The following is a 21,617-nucleotide window of genomic DNA, read 5'->3' as shown; positions in this document are numbered from 1 at the left end:
ATAAAGCATCTCATAGGGAGCCATCCCAATAGTGGATTGATAACTATTATTATAGGAGAACTCCATTAGGGGTAGGTATCATCTCCAAGACTCTGAAAAGTCCAAAGCACAACATCTCAACATGTCCTCTAGAATTTGTATAGTCCTCTTAGACTGTCCATTGGTCTGGGGATGGAACGCGGTACTAAACTTTAACGTTGTTCCCATTGCTTGCTGTAATCCCTTCCAAAAGTTCAATGTAAACACTGACCCTCAATAAGAAATTATCGACTTTGGAACCTCATGAAGTCTCATTATCTCACTCACATACAATTATGCATATTGGTCCGCCAAGTCGGTGGTCTTAACCGGTAGAAAATGGGTGGACTTAGTGAGCCTATCCACTATTACCCAAGCAGAATCATGCTGCTTTGTGGTCCTCGGTAGTCCTACCACAAAATCCATTGCTATATCTTCCCATTTCCATTCTGGAACGTAAAGCGATTGAAGTAACCCCGCTGGCCTTTGGTGTTCTGCCTTGACTTGCTGGCATGTCAAACATCTGGCAATAAATTCAGCAATATTCTTCTTCATTCCAAGCCAACAATACAATGCCTTAAGGTCTTGGTACATCTTTGTCGACCCTGGATGTAAGGAATAGGGTGTTGTATGCGCCTCTTTCATAATACTTTCCTTAATTTCATCATTATTAGGCACACAAATCCTATCCTTATATCGCAGTAATCCACCATTGGACATAGTCAAATCACTGCTACCACTTTCCAGTACCAAAGTCTCTTGCTTCATTAGGGCTTCATCCATTTTCTGTCCTTCTCCAATTTTTTCCAGTAGGGAGGATTGTAACGTGAGGTTCGCTAGGCCTTCAGCCACGAACTATCGGCATTTATAATATCCTTCTGGAGAGATACCTCTATTATGCTCAGAGCTGAGACACTCCCAAGTCCCCGCCTACTTAATGCATCTGCAACCACATTGGCCTTGCCTGGGTGGTATAGGATTTCACAATCGTAGTCTTTCACTAGTTCCAACCACCTTCACTGTCTCATATTCAGTTCTTTTTGAGTGAAGAAGTATTTCAGACTTTTGTGGTTGGTGTAAATTTCTCACTTATCCCCATAAAGGTGATGTCTCCATATCTTTAGTGTGAACACCATTGCTACCAACTCAAGATCATGAGTGGGATATCGTTGCTCATATTCCTTGAGTTGCTTAGAACCATAAGCTACCACCTTCCCATCCTACATCAACACACACCCTAAGTCGTTCTTCGATGCGTCACAATACACCACAAATTTCCCGCCCTCTGTGGGAACACAAAGGATAGGTGCAGAGATCAACTTATCCTTCATGGTCTGGAAGTTTTCTTTACATTTCTCAGTCCATGCAAACTTCTGATGTTTGCAGGTCAAGTTGTTCAAGGGTGTGGCAATCTTTGAAAAACCCTCGACAAACTTCCAATAATAACTCGCTAACCCTAAGAATCTTCGAACCTCTAAGGCCCCTCTTCGGCTGGGGCCAGTCTCTAATGGCCTCTATCTTTGACGAAGCCACTACTTTCCCATTCTTGGACACTATATGCCCTAGAAAAGCTACTTGTTCCAGCCAAAACTCACACTTAGATAACTTAGCGCATAGCTGATGTTCTCGTAGTATTTTTAAGGTCAACCTCAAGTGCTCATCCTTGGTCTTTGAGTAGATAAGGATATCATCTATAAACACTACTACAAACTTGTCCAAATAGTCCTTAAATACCCTATTCATCATGTCCATGAATTCTGCTGGGGCATTAGTGAGTCCAAAAGACATCACTAGGAACTCATAGTGCCCGTAGCGAGTTCTGAAAGTCGTCTTAGGAATGGCTCCCTTCTTTACTTTCAACTAATGATATCCGGATCGCAGATCAATCTTTGAGAATATTGTTGCCCCTTGCAGTTTATCAAAAAGGTCATCTATCCTAGGATAAGGATATTTGTTCTTAATGGTTACCTTATTGAGTTCTCGATAATCAATTCACATTCTCATGCTCCCTTCTTTCTTTTTCACAAATAGGACTGGTGCCCCCCATGGCGAATGACTAGGTCTTATGAACCCCTTATCCAACAATTCCTATAGCTGGATCTTGAGTTCCTTCAACTCTACAGGTGTCATTCGATAGGGTGCTTTAGATATCGGTGTTGTTTCTTGTGGAAGTTTGATCACGAATTCGATTTCTCTGTCTGGGGGTAAACCTGGTAATTCCTCAGGAAACACTTCTGGAAACTCACAAACAATATGAACATTCTCTGGTTTCAACTCTGTCTCCTTGGATTTATCCACCACACTAGCCAAAAATGCCGAACAACCATGTTGTATCATATTCTGTGCTTCTAGTGCCGATATTATGGGTCTACAAAAACCCTCAACCTCTCCTTTAAAAGAAAAGAGTTCTCCTTCTTTTGGTATGAACTCCACCATCTTTTTTTGACAGTCAATCGTCGCTCCATGTTTGGATAACCAACCCATGCCAAGTATGGCATCATAGTCTAGTATGTCTAATTCTATAAGATCTGTCGGGCACTCCCTGCTCTCTATCACTATAGGTGCTAACTGTAAACACCAAGTTGACAACGTCATGTCTCTCGACGATAACATTGTACTATAACTATGCTCAAATAGTTTATATGGCATATCCAACTTATCAATTATATTCATAAAAATATAAGAGTGAGTTGCTCCAGCATCAATAAGGACTCTACACATCATACTAGAAATAGGGAGCTAACCTGTGACTACGGTGTTACTATTGGTTGCTTCATTCTGGGTTAAAGCAAAAACTCGTGCTGGCACTAGGTTGTTGTTGCTATTTTGTCCCGCTTTCCATTGTGGGCAATCCTTTCTCAGATGTCCTGCCTAACCACACTTGAAACATTTGTTGGTGTCGGCCTGTCATTCTCCCATATGTCATTTCAAACTTTTATGACAGATGGGGTGCTCTACTTTGTTGCTTTGGTAATTCCCACAGTTTCGATCATTATTGCGACTGTTGCGGTTGTTATGGTAGTTATGAGTGTTGTGGTTGTTGTTGTTTGTGGTTAGGAGTCTAGGTCTCTTACCCTTCGTTAGCTTTCCTCTTATTGTCATGGAAACCCCTGTTTGGTGGGCCTCCCTTCTGGCAGCATTGTCCTTCCATATCCGATAATCCAAGTATTCTGCTTCGAGTGCCTTATCTAGTACTTCAGCATAACTGACCACCTCAACACTGGTCATCTTAATGTCCCTAGCAATCATTGGCTTGAGTCCTCTCATAAACCTTTGGACTCGCAAAGCTTCAGTTGGTAGAACTTCAGGAGCAAATCTAGCCAACTATCGAACTTCTGCGCATAGTCAGTGACAGAGAGGTTTCCCTGAACCAAAGTCACAAACTCATCTACTTTGGTTTCTAATTTGCCACACTATTATACTTCTTGCTAAATTCCTAAACAAAGTCTGCCTAAGCCATGGTATTCAGGTCGCGAATCTGTTTAACCAAATTCCACCATATCCTTGCATCCAACTTGAGTAAGTGGGCTGCACATGAAATTCTATGGTGATCATTCCACTCCATATGATCGAAGATGGCCTCAACTGATCTCAACCAATCCTCTACCACCATAGGATCAACTTTCCCTTTGAAGGTAGGTGGGGCTTTCTTTCTGAAACGCTCATAAACTGGCTCAAATCCGTAAGCCACAGGCAGTGGTGCAAGGGGTGGTACTGGCGGCTCAGGCTGTGGCACATGCACTTGGGGCACTTGGGGAACTTGGGGCACTTTCCTGGTGTGAGCCAACTCCTCATCTCTCAGCCTTAATTTCTCCCTCAACCTTGCTACTTCTGCAACTAGATCCACAGTTGGTGTAGCTGGGGCTGCTGGTTGGACTGATGGCATTCCTACATCAGGAGTTGTCGTGGCCCTAGATCTTTTGGAGACACCCTTTCCTCGGCCTCCTCCTTTTCCTCTTATAGACACTATGAGATTCTAAGGCACCAAAAGAAAATCATAAGAGATGATAATTCACATAATAGTTTGATAGATATTTGTGAAAATTATCATACATTCCACATCCACACCATTTAGAGTTTGCAAGAGGAAAATTATTAAACCATAACATTCAAAGTTTGTTAAAAAATTATTCCAAAATTCAAACAACTCATAAAGTGTTCAATAACCAAACATAAATTCTTAAGGGTTCTTTAAAAAATCTCATCTTATTCGTTAACATTTCATTGGAGGGTCTACGTGACAGACTCTAATCCTTAATTGTGGACTCATCCCCTGAGCTATAGTCGAAGACGTCCTTTGAAATATGGAAGTAGTCAGGAGCGCTTGCCAATGCCCTCATCCTAGCGCTTACTTTTGGTATGGCATGCACTACCTCTTGACATGCCATATCTCCTTCCAAATTGTGCACTGTCTCATATCGCTCCTCCATCTCTCTGTCATCATTCTTTACCATAACCAGCTCCAAACGACTAAAATCGTAATTATCCATGAGGTCGTAGATAGTGTACTCTATGGAGCTAAAGTCTAGGTCGTCATGAATGACGTCGTTCCATGACATGGCCAACTGGAGAAGGGCGTCGGGATATATCGATAGTGCTTCCCTTAACACCCAGTATTGTTCTATGGGCCATAACAACGCCCCTCTTTTGTTCATAATTCCTTGAATACGATCGCAATTCACCACTGTCGTTTTCAGCACAGCAATCCTCCAATTGTTGGGATCCTCGTCGAGTTGGACCTTAGGTATCACACGGATCTCCTTAAGTAATTGTTTCTTAGTGGTTCTAAAAATAGGAGGCATCTTACCATACTAAAATTACAAAACTACAAAATTTAAAAGCAAAAAGAAAATGATAACAAATAGAACAAACACTTACGACGCGGTGAGGTGAGATTTTCCCGTCTTTAGCATGTATGGGGAGGGACCTTGGAAACATGGACGACCATCTCTGATACCATTTGTAAAATGCCCTAAACTACTACTTTGCAAAACGTCTCCATACTCATAAAATTATAGAAGAAAAAAACCACTTAACATATGAAATCCAGTCAGGCCTTGATAAAACATGCAAGTTGGGCCCAATAGTTTAAAAATATAAATAGGAGTACTTAAGCAACGTTAAAAATAAATAAAGTTTAAGTCCCACTGTTAGTTTTTTTTTAAATTTAAGCCATAACATCATTCTTTAAAATCTGGTGCTTAAGTTGATCGTTTATTTGTCCATAGGATACCCCTACGCCATACACACTCTGACGTCGGAACTCCTAACATCACAGCGCGTGCCAAAGAGAAATCCTATTTATTACCTGAAAGGGGGAAAGTAAGGGGGTGAGCTAAAAGCCCAGTAAGGAAGTACAAGCAACATACAAGGAAAACACAATAAGAACGTATTCCTATCATAAAGCTCATAACATACATCATATCCATACATCATCATACATCGTAATTAAATGCCACCATCATACATCAAAATTAAACATCATAATCATGTTCAAACATCATCATCATCATTTCTTTGTGAACATGGCGCCTCTATTGTCCATCTCACATCTTAAGGTAAACAGGAGGCTCTGGTCCTTGAATAACCTCGGCGCGTTCGCCCTAAGAGTTACGTCGTATCCTTAGTAACTTGAGTTATGTCTTATATCCTTAGTAACTCCTTTTTTGTGTCGCGTTCAACACACTAACAACCATTTGCTTTTTCATACAGCATACAGACACATGAAATCCATTTCAAACAACATAAAGGAAAACACATGTTGCACACACATTCATCGTAGCATTTCAAGATAGAATTCAATAATTCATATTTCATGGTCCTTCATCATACATAAAATATCATTATTCTCATAACAGACCATTCTTACCATTTCATAACATAAACATAGAAATTTTATCTAACTTCCTTACCTCAGGTTCGAGCAAAGAAAAATGAGAAAAACTTCACAACGAGCCTATAATCATAATCAAATATTTCTCTTTAGAATCACATGAGATTTCTCGTGCCCAACACATATACCCTATGTGCGCATGGGTCATGCACACATGGTGCAAATTGTTCATTAATTCTAAACATGCACATTTGCACATAAAATCACAAAAGAATAATGTCAATTCTACCTATTATCTATTCATGGTTATAAAGTAAAAATTATATGTTTGAATAATAGGCATATATTTGAACGTAAAAGTGCATTTGCATGCGACATGCATATGTGGGAGTGTTGTTAAAAAGTGACGCTTAAAACGATAATTTCTACATGCTCATTTCTATCCTCTTCAAGCAAAAATTCAACAACATATTCTTTTTACCATTATTTATTTAAGTCTCGAGGTTGATTAAAATAATTCATTTAACCTCTCTAAACTTCTCATAAAATAATATTTTCATTTATTATTTTAAATTGCTTAGAAACAATAAAACTTGTAATTATTTAGAAATACTTATAAAATTTCATGTTTCCATTAGAAAATAACATTTTCTTCTAAACTAATACAATTACAAGATTTAGTGTGAGAAAATATAATTTTAAGTGTAAGAAAAATATATTTTCACTTGTATTATTTAAAACTTATATTATGTAGTGTAAACCCATTACTTTTAAACAAAATAACTATTTTTAACTTAATAACATAAACTTTCAGCAACTATTTATTTTGTTTAAAAATCATAAGTGAATTTACCCAAACATTTTCTCATTAAGAATAAAGAAAAAATGCACTTAATAATAATGTGAAAATTCATTGTTACATTTCAAAAATATCAATTTAATATATACATAACTTAGGAAAATAATTTATTCAATATACTCACATTATTTATTTCAAAAAGACATTTGTTATTTTTAATCAAAACTTCCAGCAACTAATAATTACTCAAAAATCATAAACTTGGATTAAAAACTATATTTTCTTCATAAAAAAAAATTGTAGGTATTAATTCAGTAAAACTATCATTTTAAATGTGAAATAAAATACCATTTTATTTACATAAAATCAACATATCATTTGAGACATCACTTATGCATGCAAATCATTTTTTCTTCAAAATTACTCACTAAATATACACAAAATCAGCAAGCATAACTCTTCATAAAATTTATTTTTAATTCATGCTTCTTCAAAACTCAAATATAATATTCATGTATCAGTAATATATCAATTTATAAAAGAATCAACACAACATTTCATTTAACCAACTAACCTAACATGTTCTTAATATGTATAAGTGACGCACACACACACACACACAAAAAAAACACAACATGCATCACACCCCCTAGGCCGAAACCCCATGAACCAAAATTCCCACATATTAAAAACTTACCCCAAACTAATAAGCATGATTACCAAAAATTTAAATAAACATATGAACACTACACTACAAGAAAAAACAGTATTCATAACACTTAAAAACTGCTAACCGGAAGTATTCATAACACTTCTCAAAACGCTAACATAGCCCCTGTTATTAAAAGTCATGTCTTTTCAATAACAGTTTTTGAATGTTATGTTTGATGTTATCTTAAAGTATTCAATAACACATTTTTTGTTGCTATCATATTAAAATAATAACGTTTAGTTAGAGCAATTGGTTATAAATTTGAAGTTTAATCTTAAACTTTTTGCATAACACTTTTCAACTATTATAATTGATTATTTTGATAGCGTTTTTAGTTTGTTATATTATATAAATCATAACATTTTGTTACACTTATAATATGTATCCAAAACAGCCATAAATGCCATATTTAAGGTCCAGTAATAAAATTTTATTATTTTAGTCTAGATAATAGGTTTTTAATTGTGTTGTGTAAGGATGATTATAAGTTTTTTTAAAATGGAAAGGATTTTATTATCATATTTGGATAAAAAAATATATCAAAATTAATCACAAAATGTAATATTAAATAGATTGATAAACCATAAGTATTACATTAAACAAGAACTAATTCAAACCATGACTGTGGCTACTTCATGGGATCTTGGTTCTAACTTAAGTTTGAAAGCATACATAATAAAGTTCTATAATCTTGAACATCTTTTACTTCAAAAATGAAAAACAAAAACATAGCAAGATACACAAAAAGTAAACCATGAAACTTGATCCATCCTTCAACTCAGCATCCATTGTGCACTTGTCTTTGTTGTGGGTTGATTTGATTAGCTGCATAAGAATTTAAATAATTAATGCTTAAACTTAAAGTTAATAGTAAACTAAAAGAGTACATAAAAAAATTTAATTACCTAATTATGACTTTATCAGCTGGCCATTCAATTATACTACCTATAACATCTTCTATAGTAGACATAACTCCTAAAGGCCTCCACAGAAATGCATTATTCATTCTCACAAGATCTATCCCCACTTTCATAAGAGGAACATGGTGAACCTCATCATTTGGGTCACTTGAAACAAAATAGCCTTCTGCAATAATTTCATCAGATCCAAATGTGTGATTCTTGACACTCTACAATATATCAATAAAAAAAATTCACCATCAGTAAGAAGTAATTGATTTTATATTGAATAATATAAGTTCTAAATTTTATCATTTTCATGTAATTAGTATCATAATTACTGTAGGGGAAGGAACATGAGAATTTGATTGAACATTGTTTGATTTCTCCTCATTCAGAGCAGACGTATTCTATTTACAAGTAAGATAACGAAACATGAATTCAGCATCAAAATTAAAAGAAGAAAATACAAAAGTAAAGACAAACCTAAAAATTAAACATGAATCTTAGTTATTATTATATGAAGAGAATAAACAATACTTTCAATCACTAATGTAACAAAAATGTTCCAAAAAAAATTAAAGAATGAAGATAACTTTACCACTAATTTAGCCACATGAAATTTAAAAGAAATTGCAATTCAACCTACACTAACTCAGCCACAATACTTTCAGTCACTATCTCAAATTTTGGAGTACCAACAAATGATTGTTTCCTTCTATTCCTAAATTTCTATGAAAAACAATATATATATATATATATAAATAACCATTAAACAGATAAGCAGCCACAAATATTAAAAATAATATTTAGAGATAAAGATGCTATACAAAATTAGATCAATGAGTTTACACTTAGGGCTCGTTTGGTTGATGGTAATGGGCCAGAAAGGAAAGGAAAGGAATGGAATATTAATGGGCCAAATTCTTTTTTTTTTGGTTAGAAATAACAAGTTTGGAAAAGAATTCCATTGTAATGCTTATTCCCCCAAACTAACGGAATAACTTTTCCACTTTTGAGTCAGTGGAATTATAATTCCATTCCACTGCTTACCTTTCCTTACCCTAATTATCCATATTTTTCATTATTCACAGATGTACAATTTTTTTTCTCTCTTCCACTATAGCCATGGACATCTTCCTCACTCATTTTTTAGATTAGGTCTCTGAGGTTGGATCTTCGACATTCACATTTCCATCACGAAGGTCGAGCACCTCATCATTTTCATCACCATTTCAATTTTCATTTCAGAACCTAACAAAGGTTAGATCTTACCTTGAGGTTTGAATTTTTTTTTTTTTTGGATATTTATGTTTTGATTTTTGTGTTCTGTTGTCTATGAGCTCAATATTTTTGTTTCTTCATCTCAATCTAATATCGATCGATGCCAAGTCTCTACCCGCGGTGGTCACTTTTTGAGTATTTATGGCTTTGTTTTGAATATAATTTTGGGATTATAGATGACATGAATCTGAATAATTCTTACTAAATGGATTTGGGTGTTTATATATGTATGTATATATTGCTGAAACATGGGTATAATCGCATCTAATTTAGGAATAAGAGTTTTGGATTGGTAGATTTCAATAAGAGCGTGGTCTATGGTTGTGTTTGAATAAGAATGACGGGGAATAGCTGTTTTTCTTTTTGGGTTTACAGCATCTGATGTTTTTCATGAATCACAATTTGAAATTAATGTCTTCTAATCCAGTGAATATTTCAATATGCCCTTTAATCCTTTTAGTAGCTTGTACTTTGTATTATGTTTAGTTATTAGTAATGATTGTTGAGATTAGATTCTTTGGTTAGATTAAACAGCTTTAGAAAATTCTAAGGATTTCCTTTCAAAGAAACACTTATATTACTATGTTCTGTACCTTTAGAGGATTTCAAGGATGAAGTCTCTCTTTTAATTGCTGGAGACTCATGGTTCTTGGTTTTGACAGCAGATAATGATGTAGGATTTTTGAAATCTGATCACAACATAAAACTAAGAACCCACTTCTGAATTATCTTAAGTTGTTTGATCTCACCAAGGAATTATCTTTTGCTGCTGGTTTTAATGAAGTTTGAAGTGGTTTGGTGCTATTGTCAGTAATCCTTCCATAACATTAAATTTCAGCCAAATGTACTGAACTATTGTTGTGGCTAGAAAGCATCAATTATATGTTTGTTTTGTTTTTAGACAGAGCAAAGGGAATTACTAGCTTTGTTTTTCTTTTTCTTTTTTGACTTATTGTTTATGTTCTTGATTTTATAACTATCCTTTTTCTTGCTCTCAATGGTTGTCTTGAGAATGAGGATAATGAAAGCTTTGGTTTCATTTCTTTGTTGTTTGTGTTTTTGTAAGAAATCAACATTCAGAGGCTAGGGTGATGTCTTTTATTTTATTTTTTGAGATGCAGAGGTGATGCTTTAAAAGCATTAATTATTATCAAATGAGTTTAGGTATTTTTTGAGCCAAATATTGGTTTGGTTTTGTGATTGGAGAACAGTGGAGTGTATGTATGTTGATGATCATATATTGTTATATCGTATAGAGAGAAAATGAACTCTAGTCTTGGTGTTCGGAGTGTAGAGAGATTTATTCTTCTTCTTTGTTTATGATAGACATACAAAAATTCAAATAAAGAAGACTATAACTTAACTATCCCAAAATTGAGAATAGTTTCTGGTATCCACCAATGTTATTCTAGTACTAACATGCAAACTTTTTTCTCTCTTGGAAAGTGAAAGCAACTTTGACTATTCCAATTTGGTGTAGATTCCTTAACTTTTCAATACAATTCCAATCATAATACTAAATATTTATTTTTTAAGAAAAGGAGTAGTAACATGTCTTCAAAATATTACCATAAAAATCTTCATCTACAACTTACTTTTTTTTTAAATAATAATCAAAGTAACTAAAAAAAACCATTTTTAGCCCATTTTTTATTGTTTGATAATTAAATAATTGTACATGCAAATACAAAAATCATAGTAACACCTCCAATCGAAATGCTTTGTTCTTGTTGTTTGACAATCTCTTTTAAAGTGAAAGTGACTGTTTCTTTGTTTTGGTGACTCTGCTGAGCAGTAGGTCAGTTGCCCAAGTCAGCCAGCCAACGTCACTCTTAGACCTAAAAACTGCAGAGGGAGTGAAAGAAAGCATTGGTCATTTTAGTGATCAAAAAATTTTATTAAGAGAGGGGGAGAACATATACAACATCATAGAATAGCTCACCAAATCCAAAAAAGAAAAAGGAAAATAGAATTGGGACTTCATGAATGAATGGATTTTATTTTTGACCGTTTTAGACCTCTCCCTGAAATCTCACTTGGTCATTCAAAATCTGAATTAGGCTTCAGACACAGTAAGAGTTGCAAAATACTGTCCTTACTCAGATAAGGTAACAGATAATAGGTTAGTATGGTATCCTCGATTTTTGATTGAAAACGGATGAGAGAAACAAAATGGTAAGGAAAATATTATGGAAACTGGAAAGGCTTCTCAGATTAGCTGGGAGCTGATGCCATTGTACTACATATGAATGTTCTAGAATCTGTGAAACTGAGACACTAAAACACAGCTAACAAAGAATATCACCACATTAACTGAACCATTATTACTCATGTAGAATAAATCCAATCTTGAGTTTTGAACAGTGGAGTGTATGTATGTTTATGTTTCTTTGTTTTTGTATTGGAGAGATGATGTTTTAGTTTGACACAACTATCATAGGAGTACAAAACTATTATTTTATGTTAAATTGATTTATCTTATGATTATGATTAAATACAAATCTTCACAACCATAAATGGCTACTATATTATTTGGCTTGATTATTTTTATTAAATGGTCTCCATATAAGTTGGCTCACCTTTTCGCAAGAGACTCATGTTTCCAATCATATCGTGTTCTCAAAAGTGTTGATGTCTTCGATAGATGATTATTATGATTAACAAAGAGAAGTTTTATTTACTAAAAAAAATGATAATGATATAGCTTTGAGGAGATGAGTTTTACGTACATAATGTGATTAGTTTTTTTTTGCATCAGCTACTATAATTTGACCTGTGTATAGCAAAAATTCAAAATCAGCTTCAGAAATTTCACATGGGTCTTAGCAATATCATCACATTTTCTTGGGTCTTTGTAACAATATGGCTAAGACCCATATTTGGAAATTTTTAATCCATGTGAAATTTTTCTTATGGGATATTTTCTTAGGTTTAGTTTAAGTATTTATGTTGCTAGAATAACTGATTATTGGATTAAAAACTTTATTTGCTTGATTATATTCATTGTAGGATAATGGTTCGTTAACTGTCAGTGAGAGACAAATTTTTAGAAAGAAGAAGATCATGGCTCTTTATTTGCATTGGATGAATGTGTTGCATGTAGTGCAGTGGTTTTTCAAATTATGGGAATCATCAAAATTAGTCCATCAATATAAATGAAAATTAATTACTCAAGCACCAAACAATTTCAAATAAAGTTTCCTTCCAATTTGAAATTTAATTGAGCCACTAAAATGAAAGTAGAATTACATTCATAATTTTTCTTATGTGTCTATCAAAAATTAAAAGAAAAATCAAAATAAATAAACATACAAGTGTATGCTTTTAACAATCTAATTATTCTACCAATAACCAAACCAATCAACAAAAACACAAGTTAATTATAAGATAATAATAGATAATTCTACATAAAATCATAAAACATTCCTCCCATATTATTAACCAACCATCTACCATTATCAATTCAAAATATTCAAACAACACACAAGTTTTCTTCCTTATCTCGCCGCAGCACACAAATTTCTCAGATCCTACTTCACTAAAACACACAAGTTCTCAACCTTCCGTTATCACCACAACACACAATAATAATCTCAAGACCTACTTCACTATGGATGAATATCTAAGATATTCAAACTCTTCTAACATTTTCATAATATTATAACAAAAACAAAAGTAAGAAAAGATACCTCTTGCAAACTGTTGGAAATAAAGTTTCCTTCCAATTTAAAATTCAATGAAGCCACTAAAATGAAAGCAAAATTACATACAAATTAATAAACTATCAACATCAATAGACAAATTAATTGAGATAATGTAAGAAAATGTGTTAAGAAAAAAAAACAAACTTAAATTTTTATATTATATTATGTTGGAAATCAATCTAGATATATATTCTTAATAGACAGTATTTTATCTTTGATATAACTGCTTCTTTATTAGATAGCTCATACTCAACCTACAAATTTGCACACTTGTACATATATCAATAGTGGAAAAAACTTGTTAGTCATATGAAAAATAAAAATAAATAAAAAAACATGATCAAAGCTTCTATTCTAGTAAATAGAATGTCTACATAACATAGTATATGATCTATTGCTCTATCTCAAGACAGTTTTTATACTCAATCAAAAGTTGAATGCATGAATTCAACCAAACAGACCAATCTATTATTACAGAAAAATTTCATAGTAAATAAAAAGCAGAGCAACCCCATGGCCACAAATGAGGAAAAACTAAACAGAAACCAAATGAGGGACCCAATAAATTGTCAACCCCATGGACAAAGCAAGCCAAGATGACAACCCAAGCAGTAACAAGTTCCTGAAATGCCAGAAAATTAACTAGCAAAGAAATATCAAAATATAAATAAGCACAATAGAAAACAAAATGAAGATTCAAACAAAGCTTGGGAACAACTACAAGATAAAAACTAAAATAAATAAATAATATAACAAGTGAATGCAAAGCCAATCTCATAACTTTGATATAAACTATAACTTACCAAAGCTATAAATAAGAAAAGATAATACAGTGCAAATAAAATCAAACTTGTCAAACAACTTGCTGCCATTAAGACATTAGTTTTTCAGAGAGTAGGGAGAAATGTAGACTTAAAGTGTTTCATAACTTTCTTCAGAAAGCAAGCCAAAGGCTTGATACACTACAAAAATAATCAAGCAAAGTTTTTTTTTCAAATAATAAAAAAAATAGCTATAAGTCCTTTACTAATATTAAATGTACAAAAGATAGTTTAAATATAAATAGATAGAATATATAACCTTCATGATAATATTTTCTCTTAGAATTAATAAACAATGGCATCCCCTGTAGTAATACAAATTAAAACAAGGAAATACAAATGAATGCAACTTAATCTTAACTAGAGTTTATAAGAGCAAGCATATTCCTACTAAATTCCCAATAACTTAGTAATATAATCATAATTTGGTATTATTCCATTATATGCACTACTAGGAAACAAGGAAATTGTTAAAGTAATTGGACCTATGTAATTGTGGCATGATTAAATTACCAAATTTAAAAAAATAGACCAACACTAGCAGCAAAATAGACCAACAGTAGCAATAAAAAAACAACACAAACCAGTAACAAAATACACCAAAGCCAATAGAAAAATACATATTCTATGCCATTAAACCAGTAGCAAAATGCACCAAAGATGTTAAAGAAAAAAATAAAAAGCAGTCGAAAGAAAAAAATAGAAGGAAATGAAAAAATAGAGGAAAGGAAAAACGGAGCTTTGAAAGAAAAATCTGAACAAATCAAAAAAGCAAAACAAAAAAATTTAAAGAAACAAACAAACAAAATACTAACACTAATACATAACTAAGGCTCAAAGAAAATGATTTACCCATTCTAATTTTTAGGGTTAAATCTTATGAGTTGCAGAAAAAGAACAAGTGATGAGAGAAATCATGGGTACTTATGTAAGCTACTAAGCTTAAATATCTACACTAGCAATAATTTATTGTTTCAACAATTTACTAGTTAGCTTCATTAACATAGATATGAATATAGTAGACAATTTTATAGAGAGAGCTATACAAATAAACTGCCAAGTTTGAAGAATTTCTACCAAAGTGAGCAACGAGCAGCTTCCATTTCATTTATCTAACCATCTATTTCGCTTGAATTAATTCACAAATGGGTGAGAAATACAGTTTTTTCATGCTATGATAACCATTAATAGCCATAAAATCTGACTTATTGAAAATAATTAGCTTGGCAACAAGAAAATGAAGAAATACTCAAAGAAACAAAGAAGCGAAATATATAATTTCAAGTCTAAATTAAAAGCATATATTGTTGGTGTTTTATGCCTTAATTAAAACACAAATTCTTTGTAATCTCATTTTATTATCAATAAAAGAAAAGAAATAATTTTTTGACTTGGTTAATCATTTTGCTAACATGTTTTATTTTCATGATTATTGTTTAATATAAACTTCTATTAAAATCCCGAGCATATAGCTAATCTTTTTTATAGTGACGTAATCACAGTGGAATATAAATATGATTATAGGTTCAAAATAAGTTAGACCTAAGATTAGTTAGTGCACATGATTTATACTGACTTGCCAATCTACGATATGATCTACTTACACATTACAGTGTTATGTTCTTTCCAGAACATTAGCAAAGTAGATAAGATCGGATGTATTTGTTACATCAGACAAGACCGATATTGACAGTTGATAAGATAAGTAAACATACTGTTATAATCTATTCTAGTCATATCATATAGTTGACCATAGGTCAATTCAATCTCAATTCTGAGTGGTTAGTATTCTAACTGATTGTATTATTTGAGTTCTTTGACTTGTTCGTTACCAGCTTACCCTACGGACTAGCCCATACTTACATCTTGGGAACTCGATAGTATAATTGAGTAGGAGTGTTAATCATAAATATGAACATCTGTAGCTTCTGATGAAGAAGTGAATCGGTGGTTTCCTTTTAGTTTGGTTCAAGGTGTTAAATGATAGAGATCTCATTTCAGTAATTAAATTAGTTTACTGAAATATCATTTTCAAGGAACTAAGTGTTTTAAGGATAAAATACAATGAGGGGTAAAACGGTATTTTAGTCCTATCTCATTGTAGACTGTTTATAGAGGATTGAGTGACAATTATGGTTGTAACAATGGATAATTAATAGCGTATCTATATTTGTTATAGAGCATTCTATGAATTCAAGAGTGTAATTCCAAGTCTATAGTGGAGTCACGAGGAATTAATAAGTTAGTAAATTTATTTGTTAGATTTATGATAACTTATTGGAGTTTGATTTCATAGGCCCATGGACCCAATTGTACCTTGGATAAAATCATCTAGATAGTCTCAATTAATTGATTTAATCATCAATTAGAATTATCAAAGTTGACCAGGTCAATTTTGGATAGTTTCACAGAGTTGTGTAATTTTGAGAAGAAAAGAGAAATTATGGCAGATTTATTAATTAAGATAAATTGATATCTAAATTAATAAATAAATTTAAATCAAGGTTCAAATTATAAATAATTAATTTGATAAAAGATTTAAATAATTATTTAATTAATTAAATCAATAGAAAATAATACATGCCTTGATTTTAAGTCTAATGGGCTTATAATCAAATGTGAAATTTCACGGGCCTATAGCCCATGATAATTTCGACCTAGGGCTTCAAAATGGCTAGTATTTTATTTAATTTTATTAAATGGCCTAATTGAGTCTATAAAAGGAGTGCTTGGAGAGAAGTCATCAGTGAAGATTTCTGAGACGACAGATAAGTCACAAGTCTGATTTTCTGATAGTTTTAGATTCTCTCTAAACACAAGTCCTTTTCTAAGCCTCTTTGCTATTTTCTCTTCTTCTCTCTATATCTATCTCATGTGTTGAGAATTTCCCACACTAGTCTAGGTGGTTCTAAGGATACATTGGAATATTGGAAGAAAATAGAAGATCGGTTCAGTTTCTTGATAATACTCTGCGACACAGAGGATATTTTTTTTTAATAATAAAATAAAATTTGTGAAAATAAATTATTTATAATCAAAACCAAAAATATCTTTTTTGTTTTATCATTTATTTTTATTTTTTTAAAATAAGATATTTTTGTTAGTTGAGATTTAAATAATTTGATATTTTATACAAACATTCAAATTCAAATTTAAAAATAGACTAACAACTTAATTTTAAATATTTTAATATATTAAAATATTAGACTTATGATATCAGATATTTAAAAAAATTTCATTTAAATTCTTGATATTTTTATTAAATCTTTATTTGAAAATATAAATATCTTTTTATTCTATAGTTTTTAATATTTAAATTATTTGATATTTGAACATTGTTAGTTAGATATTTTTATGGATATTTGAATTTGTTTAACTATTTTGAGATATTTTAGGGTTATTATAACTATTTATATTTTTATTTTTTTAATGGTTAAAATATTACCTAATAGTTATAACAACACAAGATATTTTGGAAAAAGTTAAGATATTGATTTTAAAATTTAAAATTTGTTAAATTTTGAAAAATATCATTTTTTTCAACCAATTAATAAAATATTTTTTTAATGGGATTTAAATTAACTTTGGTTAATTGTTGATAAATCCTATTTAAATTAAATTAATATTTTTTTTCAAATTAACCTAAAACCAAGTTGATTGTTGATAAATGAAATTTAAATTAACTATTGTTAATTGTTGATAAATTTCATTTAAATTGACTTATTTTTTTGTAAAAATTTAATTAATTTGAATTTTTTTTATAAATTCTAGATAATTAATTGTGGTATTTTTGCAAATGAAATAAATTATGGTATTTTTGCATAAATTCATAGAATTTCTCATATAGTAACATGATTAGGCCCATCCAATTATAACATGTCTGTTTGCACTATATGTGGTATTTTTGCAATTGGCCTTAGATGCATATAGTGACCCATATGTTTGTTAGATATATGGTATTTTGCCAAATAAAATATTCATAAATGATAGGTTTTATTTGGGCCCATTAGAAAATGTAAAGTTTAAATTCCTCTCTTGTAGGTGATTCCACTTGTGAAGGTCCATTTGTTTTGCATGACTATAATGGGCCTAATCAATTAATAACAATTAATAAAACGAATGTTTAAATTCCAGTCTTTTGGACCTTGTATGGAAGATAGGGGGCCTTTGTAGTGGGAACGACATACTGGACCCAGCCCTCCTCCATACAAGCCCAATTGTTAAGGCCCATTTACCTGAGTTCGACTTAATTGTATAGGTTCATTATATTAGTTAAACCTAAATATTGATTAGCAACAAATTAATTATAAATTAATTGAATTTGTTTCAATGTGACACTTTAGAATTAATAAGAAATTATAGGACTTTGGTTTTAAAAATTTAATCTGTTTATTTTTTTTAAAAAAACCATAGTCATTAATTTTCTAAAAATAAATAATAAAAATACTATTTTTAATTTTAATAATGAGCTTATTTTAAGATTTTTATTCGATCTCCACCGTTGGTTTAACATAGTCAATAGCTTAATGGGGCCTCGAGGCGCTTTGATTCGTCCCCCTACGGAAGGTGTTCATTAACTATTTTGACAAGGTTAGATTTCGAAAGATAGATAATTATAGGTCGAATTCTACTAGACTCACCCCTACGGTGACTACTAGGACTAAATCTATGATTATTGAAACCGTGGGTCTAGCTCATAAAATAAGAGGTTTTGTTTTCTTATTTTGATCGAATAGTAGGTTGTTAATAATGGTGTCCATTATTAAATGAGTTTACAACTCTATTTAACTAGTGGTATTTTTTACTCTCACCAACCGGGACAAGGATATCATAGATTAGTTAAAAACCTAAAGAAATAGAGATATGATTGTATTTTGTATTTTTTCTCATATCTTACATATTTTGTTATATGTTGTGTTATTTCTTGAAATTTGTGTGAATAGAAGTTTTATTGAGAAAATGTGATTGATTTCTATTTTATTGATAATTTGTAGTTTTAAGCTAAGTAGTGTCTGTGTCTAATCCCATCCTTTCTCAACTTTCGATGGAGAAACTCACTGGAGAAAACTTCCTTAATTGGAATATGAACATCAACATAGAGTTGATTGGTGACAACTCTGAATTCGTCATGATTGAGGAATCCCCAGAACGAGCACCGTGTCCGCACGTTAGTGATGGCACCGTCAATGCTTGTGATGGTACCGTAAATGCTTGGATAGCACCGTCTCTGCATGTTCGTGATGGCACCGTAAATTCTCGGATGGCACCGTGTCTGCACGTTCGTGCTCAACTCAACTATAGTCTGATGCAGCTCATGAACGAGCTTCAGATTATTGAACCTGTCATGGGTGGACCTAGTAAAGGAGGTGAAAATAAGACTACTGATGTTGCTGCTCATCTAGCTAAGGCTGAAGCTAACCAAGCTTCGTCTTCGAAAGCTGGAAACATGCGGAAAGGTGGACAAATAAACAACCCCAAGTGCACAGATGCCTAAGGGGAAGAACAAGAAACACAAGAAAGGTAAAGATAAGTGCTTTCACTACAAAGAGAAGGGGCATTGGAAACGAGATTGCCCTAAATTTCTAGCAGCGAAAAACAAAGGTAATGATTATAGTTCATTTATCTTGGAAACATGTGTTTTAGAGAATGATAAATTTGTTTGAATTATTGATTCTGGATCTACTAACCATGTTTGTAACTCTTTACAGCTTCTTGAATCGTGGGAGGAAGTGAACGAAGGCGGCTTAAAGCTTAGAGTTGGGAACGGAGCCTTCGTTGCGGTCCAAGCTAGAGGAAGAGCTCATCTGAAGTTCGGAAATAAATTTTTAATTTTAAAAGATGTATTTTTTATTCCGAATTTTAGTAGAAATTTAATTTCAGTTTCCATGTTGCAATTAGAATGATTTGTTATGACTTTCTCAAGTTTTAATATATCTATTTCTTTCAATGGATCACAATTGTGTATTGCATGTTTGGAAAATGGGCATTATATTCTACGTCCTAACGAACCCCTCACTCTTGACAATGATTTATTAAAAGTAGCTAAACCTAGGACCAATAAACGTCAAAAGACCGATAGCGATAATATGACGTATTTATCGCACTTGAGACTAGGTCACATTGGCTATGATAGGATTCAAAGACTTACAAATGACGCACCTTTGAGGGAACTCACCTTAGGTGAATTACCTGTCTATGAATCTTGTCTAGAAGGCAAACTGACCAAGCGTCCATTCTCTGCAAAGGGTGATAGGGCCAAAGAACCACTTGGTCTTGTGCATTCAGATGTTTGTGGACCTTTGAATGTACAAGCCAGGGGTGGTTTTGAGTATTTCGTCACTTTCATTGACGATTACTCTAAATACTCATGTCTTTACCTAATGCAAAGGAAATTAGAAACATTTTCAAAGTTTCAGGAATTCCTAGCAATGGCTCAAAACCAATTAGGTAAAACGTTAAAGATCTTGCGATTTGATAGGGGTGGAGAATATTTGGATATGCAGTTCCAAGATCATTTAACTGAACTTAGGATTTTATCACAACTTACTACCCCAGGTACTCCACAACAAAATGGTGTAGCGGAACGCCGAAACAAAACTTTATTGGAAATGGTTAGATGCATGCTTAGTTACTCAACTCTACCAACTTTGTTCTGGGGACATGCAATTGAGACAGCGAATGACATTCTCAATGTCGTGCCATCAAAATCAATCCCCAAAACACCTTTAGAATGCTGGAATGGTCGTGAACCTAGTTTACGCCATTATAGAATCTGGGGGTGTCCCGCTCACGTCCTGAGGAAAAAGGAGGGAAAGCTAGAATGTCGAACTGAAGTTTGCATGTTTGTTGGCTATCCTAAAGGTACTCGGGTGGACTTTTCTATATTCATTTAGAAAAGAAAGTGTTTACTTCTACAAATGCTACTTTTCTGGAAAATGACTATGTCCAGAACTTTAAACCTCGTAGCAAAGTAGTTTTAGAGAAGATGGTTAAAGAATTGACTCCAACCAATGTTCCATCATCATCAACGCGAGTTGATGATGAAATTCCAACTCTTCACGTCCAACTGACGCAAGTCGATTTAAATGAAGAAAGTACCACTGTTCCTGAGCAAACAGTCACGGAGCCTCGTCGTAGTGGGAGGGATTTTAGGAACCCAATTCACTATGGTTTGGATGGTGAAACCAATATGGTTGTTGGTGACACTAGTGATGATGATCCGTTGTCTTTCAAACAGGCAATGGCTATCCCTGAAAAGGAACTATGGCTCGAAGCCATGAAACAGGACATGGATTCCATGTACTCAAATTCCTTCTGGGATCTTGTGGAAGCACCTAGTGACTTTAGGGCCATTGGGTGCAAGTGGATCTACAAGAAGAAACGAGGTGTTGATGGAAATATCGAGACCTATAAAGCTCGATTAGTGGCAAAGGGTTATACCCAAAGAGAAGGCGTGGACTATGAGGAAACTTTTAGTCCGGTAGCCATGCTCAAATCGATTCGCATCCTCCTATCCATAGCCGCCGCTCTTGACTATGAGATCTGGA

At 32.8% G+C, this 21,617-nt stretch overlaps 1 protein-coding gene across 1 annotated transcript; it reads right to left on the bottom strand.

Annotated features, from left to right (window-relative positions):
- Positions 1-1,103: 1,103 nt before the first annotated feature.
- On the bottom strand, positions 1,104-2,613 carry LOC133825088 (uncharacterized). The gene is made up of 2 exons (XM_062258079.1): positions 2,200-2,613; positions 1,104-1,238 (listed from the first exon to the last, which is right to left on the bottom strand). Exons 1-2 carry the CDS (start codon positions 2,611-2,613, stop codon positions 1,104-1,106), a joined length of 549 nt encoding a protein of 182 aa, XP_062114063.1.
- Positions 2,614-21,617: the final 19,004 nt, after the last annotated feature.

This window comes from Humulus lupulus, chromosome 3, assembly GCF_963169125.1.
Source record: "Humulus lupulus chromosome 3, drHumLupu1.1, whole genome shotgun sequence".
NCBI lineage: Eukaryota > Viridiplantae > Streptophyta > Magnoliopsida > Rosales > Cannabaceae > Humulus > Humulus lupulus.
Note: the sequence above shows the minus strand (reverse complement) of the source record. Positions and strands in the feature narration are given on the sequence as shown.

What these genes read in the sequence shown, in the direction of transcription:
- LOC133825088 (XM_062258079.1), bottom strand. Translation starts at nt 2,613, where the DNA reads ATGACGTTGTCAACTTGGTGTTTACAGTTAGCACCTATAGTGATAGAG. An exon ending in CAGACAGAGAAATCGAATTC is followed by an intron (nt 1,239 to 2,199) that starts GTGATCAAACTT and finishes GTGTTGATGTAG; the next exon opens with GATGGGAAGGTGGTAGCTTA.